The sequence below is a fragment of the Apodemus sylvaticus genome, chromosome X, assembly GCF_947179515.1.
Source record: "Apodemus sylvaticus chromosome X, mApoSyl1.1, whole genome shotgun sequence".
In the NCBI taxonomy this organism is placed as follows: Eukaryota; Metazoa; Chordata; class Mammalia; order Rodentia; family Muridae; genus Apodemus; species Apodemus sylvaticus.
In genome coordinates, this window is record NC_067495.1 from 45702506 (window position 1) to 45719875 (window position 17370).

The window sequence follows — 17370 nt, forward strand, 5'->3', positions numbered from 1 at the left end:
TTTGTTTAGTTCGGTATACCACTTTTTAATGGGGTTATTTGGTTCTCTAGGTTCTACCTTCTTGAGTTCTCTGTATATATTAGATATTAGCCCTCTGTCAGATTTAGGGTTGGTAAAGATCCTTTCCCAATCTGTTGGTTGACGTTTTGTCCTTTTGACAGTGTCCTTTGCCTTACAGAAACTTTGTAGTTTTATGAGGTCCCATTTGTCAATTCTTGATCTTAGAGCATAAGCTATTGGTGTTCTATTCAGGAACTTTTCCCCTGTGCCCATGTCCTCAAGGGTCTTCCCCAGTTTCTTTTCTATTAGTTTCAGTGTGTCAGGTTTTATGCGGAGGTCCTTGATCCATTTGGAGTTGAGCTTAGTACAAGAAGATAAGAATGGATCAATTTGCATTCTTCTGCATGCTGACCTCCAACTGAACCAGCACCATTTGTTGAAAAGACTATCTTTTTTCCACTGGATGCTTTCAGCTCCTTTGTCGAAGATCAAGTGACCATAGGTGTGTGGGTTCATTTCTGGGTCTTCAGTCCTATTCCATTGATCCACTTGCCTGACATTGTACCAATACCATGTAGTTTTTATCACTATTGCTCTGTAGTAAAGTTAAAAGTCTGGGATACTGAATCCTCCTGAACTTCTTTTACTGTTGAGATTAGTTTTAGCTATCCTGGGTTTTTTGTTATTCCAGATGAATTTGAGCATTGCTCTTTCTAGCTTTATGAAGAGCTGGGTTGGGATATTGATGGGGATTACATTGAATCTGTAGATTGCCTTTGGAAATATGGCCATATTAACTATATTAATCCTGCCAATCCATGAGCATGGAAGTTTTTTCCATTTTCTGAGATCTTCTTTGACTTCCTTCTTCAGAGATCTGAAGTTCTTGTCATATAGGTCTTTCACTTGTTTGGTTAGAGTCACCCCAAGATACTTTATGCTGTTTGTGGCTATTGTGAAGGGTGTCATTTCCCTAATTTCTTTCTCAGTCTGCTTATCCTTTGAGTATATAAAGGCTACTGATTTGCTTGAGTTGATTTTGTAGCCAGCCACTTTGCTGAAGTTGTTTATCAGCTGTTCTCTAGTAGAGTTCTCTAGTAGAGTTTTTGGGTCACTTAAGTATACTATCATATCATCTGCAAATAGTGATATTTTGACTTCTTCCTTTCCAATTTGCTCCTTATGTTGTCTAATTGCTCTAGCTAGGACTTCAAGAACTATATTGAAAAGATATTGACAGAGGGGGCAGCCTTGTCTAGTCCCTGATTTTAGTGGGATTACTTCAAGTTTCTCTCCATTTAGTTTGATGCTGGCTACCGGTTTGCTGTATATTGTTTTTACTATGTTTGGATACAGGCCTTGAATTCCTGTCCTTTCCAAGATTTTTAGCATGAACGGAAGCTGAATTTTGCCAAATGCCTTTTCAGCATCTAATGAAATGTTTGTGTGTTTTTTTTTCTTTGAGTTTGTTTATGTAGAGTATTGCTTTGATGGATTTCCTTATATTGAACCATTCCTGCATCCCTGGGATGAAGCCTACTTGATCATGGTGGATGGTCATTTTGATGTGTTCTTGGATTCGGTGGGCAAGAATTTTATTTAGTATTTTTGCATTGATATTCATAAGGGAAACTGGCCTGAAATTCTCTTTCTTAGTTGGATCTTTGTGTGGTTTTGGTATCAGCGTAATTGTGGCTTCATAGAAGGAGCTGGGTAGTGTTCCTTCTGTTTCTTTTTGGTGGAATAGTTTGAAGAATATTGGTGTTAAGTCTTCTTTGAAGGTCTGATAGAATTCTGCACTGAAACCATCTGGTCCTGTGCTTTTTTTGGTCGGAAGGCTATGACCCCTTCTATTTCTTTACGGGTTATGGGTCTGTTTAGATGATCTAATTGATCCTGGTTTAATTTTGGTGTTTGGTATCTGTCTAAGAAATTGTCCATTTCCTCCAGATTCTCAGTTGTGTTGAGTACAGGCTTTTGTACTCAACACAACAGGAGGATCTGATGATTTTTTTAATTTCCTCAGTTTCCGTTGTAATATCTTCCTTTTCATTTCTAATTTTGTTAATTTGGATACTTTCTCTGTACCCTTTGGTTAGTCTGGCTAAGGGTTTACCAATCTTGTTGATTTTTCCAAAGAACCAGCTCCTGGTTTTGTTGATTCTTTGTATGGTTCTCTTGGTTTCTACTTGATTGATTTCAGCTCTGAGTTTGATGATTTCCTGTCTTCTCCTCCTCCTGGGTGAATTAGCTTCTTTTTGTTCCAGGGTTTTCAATTGTTTCGTTAATCTTTTTTTTTTTTTTGTGGGGTTTTGATTATTATGTGACGGGAGGTATTTCTGCTCAGGTCCAGTCTGTTTGGAGTTCTGTAGGCTTCTTGTATATTCATAGGCATCTCTCTCTCTTTAAGTTAGGAAAGTTTTCTTCCATAATTTTGTTGAAGATATTTGCTGGCCCTTTCTGTTGTAAATCTTCACTCTCATCTATACCTATAATCCTTAGGTTTGGTCTTCTCATTGTATCCTGGATTTCCTGGATGTTCTGGGATACAAGCTTTTTGCATTTTGTATTCTAAATGTCAGATTCAACAGCTAAGTGGTATATCCATTATCTATACATAATGAAATATTACTTATTATTTAAAAGGAACACATTGTTATTATATAAAATAACAAATAAATCTCAAATGCAAAGTGACGGGGCCAGAGCATACTATCTGCTGCAATAAATGATTTCTGGGTTGTTGTTGTTGTTGTTGTTGTTGTTGCAGCTGTTCCTCATTTGTTTGGGTGGTTTTGCAGGAACAAGTTGTAATATAGTTGTCCCTTTCAGTGCTGAACACTCTGCATGAGATTTTTTTTTTATCACACTACTTGGAATCGTATAAAAATGTAAAAGTACGTATTATTTATTTCTGAAATTTTACATTCAATGTTTTTGGACCACAGTTAAATATAAGTAACTATGAGTTACAGAAATCAAATAATGGTAAGCAAAAACTGTAGATTAAGAGTGTGATATGGTGGAGAAAATTAATATACTAAGGAGGAAGTTGAGAATATAGAGTCAACCATTTGTGTCACTGAACTGCAGGCTTCAAATCTATGAACAGGAAGTGTCAGGGTCATGTAATAAGGCTTTGTGAAAGAGGTATGAGGTGAAGAAGGAAAGAAAAAAGTCCTCAGATACAAAGGTAAAAAATAATAATAATAGAAAATATATTTAATTAAAAAAACAGGGACCCCTAATGAGCATTGGGGTGAACAACAAAAGAAAACAATAAAACACTTGCTGAAGATGAAAGAAAAGCAAATGAATGGGACTGGACAAACTATTGTATCTAACAAAAGACATTCTTAAGATTTTTTTTAAACCCCTGAGTCCTATTTGTGTTGTCCATAGACTCATGGATATAGGGCCATTCAGTGGAGCGTGGCAGACCTACTGAGAGGCCACACTCTTAATAAAAACTGATTCTCCCTCCTGCATCTGCCATCAGCTGTCAATAGATCCTCAGTTAATGAGCTCCTACTCTCCACACTACAATGATGAATGGCTTGATGTTATTTTGTTTTGTTTTGTTTTGTTTTTTAAAACTTTTAATTCATTATTTTTGGTGAGTTTCATATCATGCTTCCCAGACCCGCTCATCTCCCTGTCCTCACATGTCTTTTTTACCTTGCAACATCCTCCTACCGCAAAATAGAAAAATGGAAGCAGGAGAGAGAGAGAGAGAGAGAGAGAGAGAGAGAGAGAGAGAGAGAGAGAGAGAGAAAAGAAAACATCTCATCATGGAAGCTGTACTATCTTACAGTGTGTCTGTCCCACAGTATACCCCTCTGTCCATACATCGTCACTTAGAAATGTTCATTACACTGATTAATTGGTTTGGTTCAAGATCTCTGACTTCTGTGACACCATCAATATTAGGTCTTCACTGGGCCTCCTAGTTTTATCCCCCTGCTCTTTCTTTCCCTGTGTCATGGATATCCTGAAGCTTTGGATCAGTGGGACTGACCCTTTTTCACTTCCCAACCATTCCCAGATGATACAGATTTTGGGGTAGGCATCTCAGAGCCCTGGATCTGGGCCTGGGTGGTAGCAGAGCTGGACAACCCACCTGCTCTCTCTTTTCTGCATCATCAGTGTGGGCTCTCTAACACGTCTTCCTAGGCCATCCAATGCTGCCATTAGCAGGAGGTGAAGTCAATTCTCATGCCCTCCTGGATGGCTCACCTGCACCCATGCCTCCAGAGCCAGTTCCACTGTGGTGCCCAGTTAAGACACATAGCCCTGTCTCCCAAATGCTGCAGCCTGTAAGGGACAGGTCCAGCTCACCAAGTCTCTTGGCCCTATGGGCAACTTTCCCAAATGCCACAGGCAGGGAGGAGTTATCACCTCTGCACTTGAGCTACCCCATAGCAGATAAATGGCAAAAGTCAGCTCTTCGACACTCATGCCCTCAAGGTCAGCTCGTGCACACCTCAGCCATAAGGGTCAGCTCTACTGTGCTGCCTGAGCAAGGTGGAAGGTCCATGAGTACCGTATCCAATGATGGGCAGGGCCAGTTCTATATAACCGCTGGACATCTACATGGCCCCTGGCAGCTGCCTCAACCAGGGACATCCCCATATTCTCTAGTGGTAATGAGTCACAGACAACACCAACCACTGCCGCTGCATAGCCACAGACTCTTAGTCCTCAGTGGCAGTTCAGACTGGGACCTTACCATGGCCCGAGGTGGCTGGTCTGGCCACTCACAGCAGGCTACTTCTCTCCACCCTCAAGTCTCCAGTTCCATCTCTCCGCACGGTGCTCAAGATGCTCCACTTCTCTTTCTTTCCCATTTGGCTACCAAATATTTGCACATCATGGTGGCTCCATCTTCAGGTTAGTCATGTAGCTGGCGGTCCCCTGGGTACATTGTTCATTGTTGTATATTATACTATATCACATTACTATATTTAGAACATGTTTTCTTTATTTTTTCTTTTTTTACACTCCAGATTTTATTCCTGTCCCAGTCCATCATCCGACTCTTCCACATCCCATACCTCCTCCCAGCTACCCTGTCTCCATGAGGATGTCTCCACCCCTACCCCACCTGATCTCTAAACTCTGTGGGGCCTCCAATCTCTTGATGGTTAGCTGCATCTTCTCTCACTGAGGCCAGACCAGACAGTCCTCTGCTGTATATATGTTGGAGGCCTCATATCAGCTGGTGTTTGCAGCCTAGTTGATATTTCAGTATCTGAGAGATCTCTGGGGACCATGTTAATTGAGACTGCTGGTCCTCCTACAGGGTTGCCCTCCTCCTCACCTTCTTCCAGCTTTTCAATAATTCAACCACAAGGATCAGATGCTTCTGTTCATTGGTTGGGTGCAAATATCTGCAGCAGACTATCAGCTGCTTGTTTGTTCTTATGGAGGGCACTCACTGACAGGTCTCTTTTTGTGAGTGCTCCATAGCCTCAATAATAGTGTGAGGCCTTGGGACCTCCCCTTGAGCTGGATCCCACTTTGGATCTCTCACTGGACCTTCTTTTCCTCGGGCTCATCTCCATTTCCATCTCTGCAGTCCTTTGAGTCAGGAACAATTATGTGTCAGAGTTTTAACTGTGGGACAGCAACCCTCTCCCTCACTTGATGCCCCGTCTTCCTTTCTAGAGGTGGACTCTAAAAATTCCCTCTCCCCACTGCATTTTACCCTCCCTTGAGTCCTGAGAGTCTCTCACCTCCCAGGTCTCTGGTGCATTCTGGAGGGTCCCTCAACCTCCTACCTCCCGAAGTTTCCTGTTTCCATTCTTTCTGCTGGCCCTCAGTGCTTCAGTTCTTTTTCCATGCCCAATAACCCAATACTAGATCATGTTCACTTCTCCCCACCCCAGCCCTCTTTCCCTCCCAGGTCCCTCCCTCGCCACCTTGTGGTGGCTTTCTTCTCCCTCCCAAGTGGGACTGAAGCATCTTATACAAGTCTTGTGCAGGCAACCACAGCTGCATAAGTATAGTGATTCTGTCATGTCCAGAAGACACTATTTTGTTCTTATCTTGGTAGACTTTATCTTCCCTTGTGGTTCCTGAGCCTTGAAGGGAGGAAATATGAGAGAGTTGTCCCTTTTAGTGGTATGAGCTATGCATACCCTTATTCACTGAACTTTGGCCCTTGTAAGTCTCAATATTCACCACCATCCAATACATAAAAAAAGCTTCTTTGATGAAGATGGGAGTGGTACTAATAGATGTAGAAATACAAATTTAGAAGGCAGTTTGATATTAGGTCCACGTAGCAAAGTAATAATACAAGTACTTCTGGTATTAATACTATTTCTAGGACCTATAAACTTCGAGTTCATAGTTACTTTTAGTTATGTTAGCTACTTTTTATTACTGTGATAAAACACTATGCCTAAACTAACTTACAAAAGAACGTTTTTAATTTGGTTTAAGATTCCACAACAACAAAGTAAAGACATGGTGGTAGGAACAGCTGAGCACTCACATCTCAAACCATAGGCAGGAAGAAAAAAACAAAATGTACACAGCATGCGACATCTGAAACCTCAGAACCAACCCCCATTGACACTTATTCTCAACAAAGCCAGACCTTTTAATCCTTCCCAAACAGTTCCACCAATTAGAGGTTCTTGGCCAGATTTATAGTGCCAGGCATGAGTCTTTCTAGTGGAGTAGACCTTAAATACAATCAGAAAGTGATTTGCAATCATTTATAACATTCATGTTACATTTATACTTGTGAGTATATTTAGCACATTAAATAGTATGCAATCCAGAGTACAGAAAAAGGAGTTTCCTTTCTCCTTCATGAAGCATCTATTTGAATTCAGTTTGAATAGCATTCCAATATTATGATCCTTTACTTATTTAGGAAAATATCCTCAAATATGTTATTTTATTTGGCCTTCATGGTTTCATCATCTGAAAATGAAAATAATATCTACACAGCAGTTTTCTGAATATCCATGAGCATATAGGTCATGTTTCAAGCATATAAGACAATTTCAATAACTCATATTCCTCCCCTGTATCCACAGCCTCTGTATCAAGCATTCTCTACACAAGTGCATTGCTCTGAAGGGCAAAACTGCTTCTACGGAATGAGAAAAATGCCATAAATACCTTTAATGCGTAAATAGTCATATATCATGTCTGTGGTATGTGGTATTAGAACTGCATGGACTCTAGAGTAGTTAGAAAATAAAAGTCTAGGAAGTATTGTGGGAAGAGAGTGGACAAAAGGTTAATATGAACATTACTCATTCCATCAATGTAAAATGTACCCATAAAAGCACTGCTAGAATTTGCATACTTCTGAACAGCCAAGTATCAGTGACTCACTGATAGGCCTTTGAAGTCGTTCTCTTAACTTTTTTCTTTCTTTTCTTTTTTCTTCCTTTATTTTTGGTGGCAGAGGGCAGTGAGTCCAACATGTCGCATATACTAGACAAGTGTCCTGCCACTGAGTTATATTCTGGTCTCCGTAATGCCTTTCTTTTAACTTAGAAGTTGGATTTTCTGTTTTATCTCCAGTGAAAGCACCTCTTTTTTATGTTTCTCTTCTTTTCCCACATTGTTTTGGCTTTGTTTTAACCCAACCATGTTATCTTAAGCTCCAAGAAAAGTCAAAAGGTTAATGATTGCATTTGAATTGGAATTCCAGAGAGTGCTATTTGGCATGGTACATAACATTAGCATTCTTTTTAATTTTCTAGTTAAATCCCTCTGTCAATTAAAATATGGTTTTACACTGGGGGTGCATCTCTTGGCACATTGTGTTCATCATGCATCAAAAGATATCAAAATAGTGTGGCCCATGTTTGTGATTTTCAAATCACCTTGGGCACAATATTGAATCATGGCATCTCAAGGGAGGAAAACATTTGAAGGTAGAATTGCTATTCTTTCTTTTTCTTAATAACATGCTGCATCTGTAACACAGGGAGAAATTCAGAGGTTGACTTTGAAATAAATAAATTCATGTGTAGTTTACTATTTAAATTCAGTAGACAATACCCCATGGTGCTGGTGCTGTGTGATAATGAATGATTTTTCCACTAGAAAATGTGGATTGCCCAATCCCTATCAGAATTACACATAGTAGTTATAGAAACATCTGTATAATGAAATGGTAAAGGACAGCCTGGTGTCATATAAAAACTATTTGCCAATAAATCTGCTTCTGATGGGCTACTAAAAATGGACACATCAGGCATAAAATATGTGTGTGTGTATTACGCCAGCCAGCTTTGTAAAGGATGACAGGCTTCCACTGGTGCCCTGAGATAAGAAACAGCTGTTGTTGGCATCAGCAGTACTGCAAGAAATGAAATGATAATTCTGGGGGGTACACATATGAGAGTTACCCCATATTTGATTGAGGTTTGAATACATATGAGGCCAGAATCATCTGGTAGCTCTAAATGAAACTGCCAACATCCCTTTAACATTCTCTATTCAGAGGAATGCCAAATCTAGTCCTATAGAAACATCATTCAACTGTATTATTTCTACAGCAACCACTTCAGTCCAGTGGATGTGTTTCTAGTGGTGATGGAGCAGAGAAGAAATGGAAGGAGGCTGTTGACTTTTCATGTTTTTAATTGCATAAAAAGCATTTTAGGGATTCAAACTACAACTGAAAAGTAGTTGCTTGGGTGAATTTATAAACTATGAGTGAAAAGGGGAAACATCCTTTGTGGAAGAAAAGTACACTGGATCTTACCATGAGGCCTATTCAATTGGTCCACATGAAAGCAAAAGAATTTTGTATTGCTTATGTTTTGTGGAGAAATGATTAACAATGAAGAAGTGTAAGTAGGAAATAGTAAGAAGTTCTTACTGGAGCTAGAGAGATGGATTAATATTTGAAAGCACAGATCTGTGTTAAATGTTCAGGGCCTACATGTTAGCTCACAACTGTCTGTAACTCCAGTTTCAGGGACTACCCATCTCCAGCATTCACAGGCATAAAGCATCCTCATGTGTGCAAGCAAACCACCCGGCCACATACAATTTTTAAAAGTATTTTAATGTTCTTATTTAACTGGAACTTAGTTTTTTTTTTTATTTCTTTGAAAAAACTTTTTCAATTATTTAATAAGCATATTTTAATAATTTCTCAGGCATGTACATGATTTGTTTTCATCCTAATGTTAAACAATGCAAAGTGAATCATAGACATTTTAGGTAGATCTGACTGTTAGCTCTGCGGCATACCATGGATTCTCTTGCAGATTGTGCAGCTGATAATTCCTTCTTCCTTTTGGCTTTTTGATACCATGTCATCTTATGTGGCCCAGGCTAGCCTCCATTTTCACCTCTTTGGTGGAGCAAGTCACTTAGCCAAGCTGCATAACATATACAACAATCACCACCACACTTTCCTCTAAGAGATGCCTAAGAATAGTATAGAAAATCAAACAACTTTCTGTGACAGTAGGGTATAACTTGTCCTCAGAATCAGAAAGAATTTTCAATACATTAGAATAACTAGGAAAACAATGAGAGTAATCATGATGCCTTAATCCTTGGAGCCCTTTAGGGAATAGTCTTTCTTTTGTCAGTGTAGCCATTCATAGCCTCCCAGCCAGCAAGGGTGAGGCCTCCAAATGCTCTCAAAAGTTCGGCTCTTCCTTATATACACATGGCACAGTTTTCAAGAAGAGTCTTTAAGCAGCCAGAAGGTGGGATCACTACCTCTCCATTATGCTCTTCCTACCAGAGCAGGCTTGGATTGGTAAAATCTCATAATATCAGATTTGATCAGGTAGGGTGGGGAATCTAATCCATGTTTTGAAATCAGATATTTTTTACAGTGCAAACAAATCAGGGTCAAAGAGCTGTATCCTAGAGACGAAAAAAGGCAGGGAGGAAAGGCAAGAAGAGAGTTGGTGAGAGTGGCAAAGGCAAGAAGGGGAGACAAGGTGAAGTTAAAAAAAAAACAAAAGAATATACAAAGGGCAGAGAGAAATGGAAGACTGGGGAGTACTTCAAAGCAGTGGCTAAATGTTTTTTTTTTTCTCCCTCCATTATGGATTTCTGTCTGCCAAAAGGATAAAAGCATAATTACCTGCTAAATACAAATCCATTTCTTATATCATTTAAATGACACATCTCTGAGGGACAAAGCCTGGTTAAAGGTTGGGTAATGCAATCCCTCTATTACACTATATAAAACAAAGAAGCTGGAGTTTCATTACCCTTAAATTGTCTGGCATGGGGGAAGTTAACTTTTATTAGAAGCTGTTCTTTCATATTCTACAGAGTAGTCAAGGATATATTAGCTTTGACGTTTTCTTACATCTCAATACACTGTGAAGTGAATTTACTGTGAGACTAATTTAGAAGGGAAATTTCCAGTGAAGGAAATAATAGCATCAGCTGTGCTTCCAATTATTAGTGGGATGAAGATTCAGAAAAAAATGCACCCATAGAATTGCTAGATGTGAATAAGAATGCTTCTTACATTTCTATTTCAGATGGTGTTGCAAGTTCTGTTATTTTTCTGTATGAAATATTGAAACCAGAATGTATATTTCTTGAAATTCCCATGTCATAAAAGTTTATTGAGGAGGAAGTTTGCACAGAATGTATTTATCTTCAGGAAAAATCAGACAAAAGCAGTACACAAAAAAAGATACTTTTTAGTGGATCAACTTTAGTAAAGGTGGGGGGAACCCCACAATTTAAGCATTAAAAAAAAACAGTTGGAAAGCTGGTAATGATACCACATACCTGTAACCCTAGCTACTCAGGCAGCTGAAGAAAGGGAAATGATAAGTGCAAGGTCAGTCTAAGATACAGACTGAGGCCTCACCTTATTTTCTTTTTAAAAAAATAGCCAATTTAAAGATAATTGGTTTGACTTATGTGTAATAAAGTCATTAAATGAATTCCAAATGCAGACAATATACATATATGTGACCTCACAGACTGTGCATAAAATTCTATTATCCTTTGCTATCATCAGGGGTCATTCTGTCACCTGTGGTTGTCTCTTCTACTAATATGGCAAACAACTGCCATTTTGAAGTACTTAATTAAGCATGTAATTTGTAAATGAATTTGGATCCCCTTTAACGGAATAAAAATAACTATACAGATTGATAAGCATAGTGCCCTGATTTTAGTGGCATAGAATTCAAGTATAATGTATCACAAGAGGATATTTCACTTGATAAATGAATACATTTCTGTCAATCAAATAACAAAATATTCTAAATCAATAACAGGAATTATTATAAGGCAAGCAGTCAGTATAGTAGAGCAGTCAGTTTGTTCATCTTTTCGTACTTCTTGTATAGGTTTAGCAGTAGAAAGATTCCCCCAGCTCTTTGCATTTATCTTTGTGCCTGGGTGAGTTCAATTTCATTTAGATTAGGTCAGAAATTTCAGAACATCAGGTTAATCCATCCTGTCTTCATGGGCAACTGAGCAAACAGACCAGTATCAGTGTAAAATTGTAATTCTGGAGATTAATGTTGTCTTTCCTGTTTACCATGATTTTGACCTCCTTGCCTTTCTTTTCTTTTTTTTTTTCTTTTTTCTTTCTGCAGCTTCAGTCCAGGGTCCCTGGGAGAGAGCCATTTCACCAAACAAAGTGCCCTATTATATCAAGTAAGTCAAAAGCATTTAGGTACCTGATCTGTATGTTCATGAGTGAATTTCTTTTTAAAAGTCATTACCCTCATCTACAATATCTATTTCTTTTTGCTCCTAAGGAAGTGTTGATGAATTCATTCTGAAATTAGCTCTGTAAATGTGTTTATGCAATATGAAATCACTTTTATGAACAATATATTTAATGCAACATATATGGTGTTTTGGAGGATGAGCAGAATTTTTACAGTAGAGCAAAAATATCCAGGTATATCATTGATAGTGCGAGTGAATATTTGAGAGGAAAATATTATTTTGTAGGTGTTTCTGCATTTCTTCTTCTTCAGCAGTGAAAGATCTATAGAATAATATTTTCACAAACTGTTTAAATGAATTAAATGTCATATAACCCATAGGCAGACAGTCCAGAATTTGTGGACCTGAGGTGCTCATTCATTTAGCTCTTAGACTTAGTTACCTAATAATAGCATCACAGTGGAACTCTTTTTTCTAGGACCATTTTTGACAATCAAAGGAAAAGAGTCAAAGGATAGATGTTCTATGAACATAAATTATGGTACATTAACTTGACATGAAGGAGAAAGAATATTGAGTTATTGTGATGCTTTAACAGTCTTTCATCAATCATGCAAGAATCTAACTTAAGTCTAACTTTGAATTGGCTCCCCCAACAACAATTAGAAGGAATGGAGTTTGTGAACTAGTCTTCAATAGCAACTAAGGTCTTTGAACTTTCTCTTGGAATGAATCTGAATTCAAATATTAAATGTTTCCCCAGTTATTCACCCTGCCATCTTTCATTGAGTCTGTTTTTATTCTTCCACTTCCCATCAATTCTTCACAATTCAGTTCCGAAGCAATCACTGCAGTCCTAGATCTTCATTACTTCCGTTCTGAAGAAACGTGATTTCATGCCTCTATTTTGTTAACTCAAAAAAAAAAAAAAATGAGGATGAAGGGATTTTAGGGACTCTCCAAAGCAAGGCGTGTTCTTCAGGAATATGGTTTAACATTATTTACTACATTTTCACAAATGAGATATCTTTGAGCTGTAAAAATCCTCCTTTTATATGTTTTAATCCTACTTTTAAGTTTTCCTCTTTTTCAAACACTTTCATTATTTTTATATTGAATTCAGTCATTTCATGACTCAAAATTACATATTTTAACACCATTTTAAGGTGCATATTTTACTCAGCAATATATAGATTTAAACATGCATGTGTATTTTATGAAATCTTTCATTCAAACACTTTGTAGTTATTTCCCATATCAATGTCTTGGTCAGTGCAGATTTCATTTCAAATTAAGATATTGAAGACTTAGTAGTTCCAGTGAAGCTCTCAGTTTTATTCATTTCCATTATGAGTTGCAATAAAGATTCTTTTGCTACCTTTTTTCATGATGGCTTAGAACCATCTGAAAACCACTATTATGAAATGATTCTCTGAATGACAGTGTAGGGTTCATTAACAGTCTCACACATATTTCTACTATCCTCTCCTTTGTGTTTCTCAACTGACATGGATCTCAACCTGTGGGTCAGGACCCCCCTGGGGGTCACATGACCCTTTCACAGGGTCACATATCAGATGTTCGAAATATCAGATATTTACATTACAATTCATAGCAGGTGCAAAAATAAGAAACTGTGGAATAGCAGCAAAAATAATTTTACTATTAGGGTTCACCACAGCATGAGGAACTGTATTAAAGTGTCTCAGCTTTAGAAAGGTTGAGAACCACTGCTCTAGTGTTAAATCTAATAAAACGACATGCCTGTAGTTTTCTATAGGGCAGTAGAAATTAATTCAGCCATCCACAATTTAAAATAGACAATTTTAAAATGATGTAATTCCCCCACTTTGCAATAAGTTGGTCTCTGCTGTTTCTCAGTACAAGTAGAGAGCAAGTCCCTATCCTATTTATCCAGGACTATTTACACACTGAAGGATGACTGTGGTCACGAAAACACAAATTCTATCCCCAACTCTGATATTACTTCAATATGCCTTCATGGGCAGATCATTAACCTATATAAACATTAACTTCTCATTTATGAAATACAGTATTAATTTAAAAAATATCTAAGAAATTTTTTAGCGATCAGAATCAATGAGTTGTGTCATTTAAGGGACATGTTAAACTCAGAATGCTAAAATCTGAACTTATTTTCAAAAATTTTATTTTTAGTTTCAAATTCATCCTTTTCCTCACATGCAACACTTGCTAGCTTAGTTAGTTTTATTGGCTGGCTTCTTGCTGCTTTGTTTCTGAGAGTGCTAAAATGGAAATCCAAGGATATACACATAGTAGACAAGCACACAAACACTGAGCTATTTGCCCAGGTTGTAAATAAGCCATTAATGTTTTAAAGATTCTTTTACATGTATGTGTATGTGCGTGACTTTTTTTTATTTTTACTTGAACTTCAGACATCATCTTTCAACCCACTATGATTTCTCTAGATAATCTTCAAGATCCAAATTCTTCCTGGTTCAATGGGTAAAGAGCTAAAACAATAGATAGGAAGAAATTAGTGGACAGCTGAGTGAGTGTGCAGGTGTTATGTGCCTCTGAAATGATGTTTCTAGAATGATTACTTTCTCATTTGCATTGGCATCTCTAAAACATTCTAGAGAACAGTATCTTACATTAATGCATTACTTAAAATAGAGGATTATAACACTTCTCAAAAAGCAGTCTAAAATATTAAGCTGTAACATGCTAAAAATAAACATCAAAAATGCATTATAAATACAAAGTTTAATTACATTTATATTTTATTATTCACACCTATTATCTAAAATATATTTTAAAGCAAATTATTCTTTCAAATTATTTTATTGTTTGAGAACGTCATACACAGGTACAGTGTGTTATGAGCAAGTCCACTTCCCAATCCCTCTGCTTCAATTCCTCCCGTCAATCATTTTTTCCTCCCATGTTCATGTGCTTTGCTTTTAAAGCATTTCATACCACATAATACTTCCTATATGTACATGGTTGTAGAACCATCTACTGAAGTATAAGGAGGCCTCTCTGAAGTCACATCCCTGAAGAAAACTGATTCTCCATACCACAGCAATCGTCAATTGCTAATTGACTCTCAGATGGCTGAAACTTCATGACCCCTTTCCCATTCCATGCCAGGGTTCGTCATGACCAGCTAATACTGTCTCACTGTAGATGTCTACTACCTATGACTCTTTGATTCTTAGACTCCCCCCCCCCCCCCGCTTCTGCAGTGATAACTTAGCCTTAGAGGGTGATATATGTTCCTTTTAGAGCTGAGCACCCCACAGTTAAAGCAAATTATTTTTAAGTATAAGGTTCAGTGGACTTCTTGTACTGAAAAATAACATTCTTAATCAGAAATTATTGGTCAGGAACTAAGAATAAAATACAAATGAGTTGACAATAAGTTGACTAGTTCTTAGTTCTCATCTTGTTTTTCAAGAGTCTTTTTCGTTAATTAATTTTCTTCTTTGACAATTTCATCCATGTAAGTAAAAATATTGATTCTTCTTTCCCACCCTTATCGGACCCTCCTTCTTCCCTATACATTTCTTTCCCATATTTATGACTTTCTGTTTCATGATGCATTGAGTTTAACCAGAGACATCTTTTGACCCTGAGTTTGGAAATTTCTATGGAATCCTGAAAGGCTTATCAGTAGGTACACAACTGAAGAAAATGACTGCCCCAGAATTTGCTAGTAGCCAGAATTTATTCAGCAGTGGGTGGGCAGTAGCATGTGACCCTTCCTAATCCAAAGAAGTCTGTAATCAAGAGCAGTCCAATTCAGGCCCGATGGCAGTAAAGACAATTGCTGTGAGTTCATGGTTTGTGTGGCCATGTTGGTGTTTTGCGTTTACTGCTATCATAGATCCCCACTGTCTAACCTAAGCACTATCCTCAGACATATATTTTTTTAATGCTTAAGAACTTTGCATTTTTCAATGACAGGTTATCCAAATAACAAGAAGTTCACATACCAAATAGCAGTTTGTATACCAATAATATAAGATCCTTGAGATTGTTGAGTTAGGCATTCATTCTTGAGATGTTAAGAGATTAACAATAATTAATGTTGTGAACTGGAAATCTGACAGTGTTTATGTATGTCTTGATGTCAGCTTTTCATATGATGCTATGAAGCTCCATTTTCATACTTCCAACTACATGTTTGTCTAGTTTATTATTGATAGTGTACATCATTGTTAAAATTTTCATATTCCATTTCCCTTGAGGGTATAGTTTCTGTCAGCACCTTTATCAGGTTATTTGATTACAGCTTTCATTGCCACTGAAAAAAAATAGTAACCAACATTGTTCAACCTGTTACAACTGCTTTTTCTACTCTCTGCCATTTTTTACTTGTTTGGCCTACTGTCAAACTCATGAAATTTTCAGTATAATAGCCTTTAACCAGCTGCTGTGTTCTGTTAGGATTTCTTTCACCTTTTTATGTTTCATACTCCCATATGGGTAATCCAAACAGAGCCAAGAACTAGGACTCTCTTGCTTACTTAATGAGGTAGAAAATTATTCTTCTGTGTTCTGGACTGTCAGAAGAATTTAGGAATCCCAAAGTTTCATGCAGGATGTTCCAACATAGATGCCATAATAAAAGTGTAAGAAATATTGCACTGAATCAGACTAACAGGGCAACTAGCCTAGGGCTCTATCCCATATAGAGACATGAGTGGTGTCTTTTCTTTATCTCTCTGGTTGGTAAGTTAACTTAGTAATATTCATCTCAAAAATTATGGTGCATCATAGCCAGTTGCTAATAACATATTGGAAAATGACTGGCAGTGAAGTTTATCCAAAGCTATGTAAAACTTTTGCCACATGTTGCTTCAGTCTTGTCTTAGAAATAACTCCCATGGGTATACTAATTCTCTATAAATCGGTGATGTTTCATTTTCTTTTCATTCTACATCCCTTTACCTCAACAACTGGCCCTAGTTAAATAGTTTTGAAATCAATGAAGACATTTATATTTACCTTTATGGATTTTAATCTTACATCCTCTGTCTAAGGCTTTTTCTTTCCCTCTTCCTGCCTTGAAAAATACTAATCCTTTGTAGTCTTTTAGTTTGTCCTTGAATGAAAGATAAGCTTTCCCCTTGATCGCCTTGGCTGGTTTTCCCTGGACCTTTTCCAACTCTGTAATATTTTCCTTGGGATAGCATGAGTAGAACAGCCCAGATATTGGTTATTAAATTTGTTAGCACCATCTCTAGTCTCCACTCACTCATGAAGAATATAAATGCTATTTACTGTCTCCCATTGGTACAGAAATGGAGCAACCAATTGAGGTCATAACCTGTTCTACATGAATTAGTTCTAGCTGAGGGCTGATTTTCTGCTACTTTTCTGTATTACCAGATGAACTGCTTCACCTTAAATTTCTGCCAGCTGTCCCTTAGGAAAGATTGGCTTTTTAGACAAGCTGGTCATTTTCCTCCTTAAAAGACGCTGTGGTTGCTAAATATTGGGATGAATCTACTAATAAAACCCATAGCAAACCAGCTGACTCCATCAGCAATAATATATTGCATCAGGATATTTTCTAAACATTTCTGAGGTACTTCATGAGGGAATGAAAAATGGAGTTCTGGGGAAAACTAAATGTTCAACTTTTCAAAAAAAAAGCATATAATGCATACAAAAGAACTAATGTTGAAATTACTTTTGATCTCTAACTATTGATGTGTTTGTGTT

General features: G+C 37.5%; 1 protein-coding gene across 1 annotated transcript in view; it reads left to right on the forward strand.

Moving 5' to 3' along the window:
- Dmd (dystrophin) overlaps positions 1–17370 on the forward strand; it is a 1772476-nt gene that overhangs the window by 1536363 nt on the left and 218743 nt on the right. The window contains exon 56 of the mRNA XM_052170230.1: positions 11574–11634. Coding sequence (XP_052026190.1) covers positions 11574–11634 — 61 coding nt within the window. The remainder of the gene's footprint in view (positions 1–11573; positions 11635–17370) is intronic.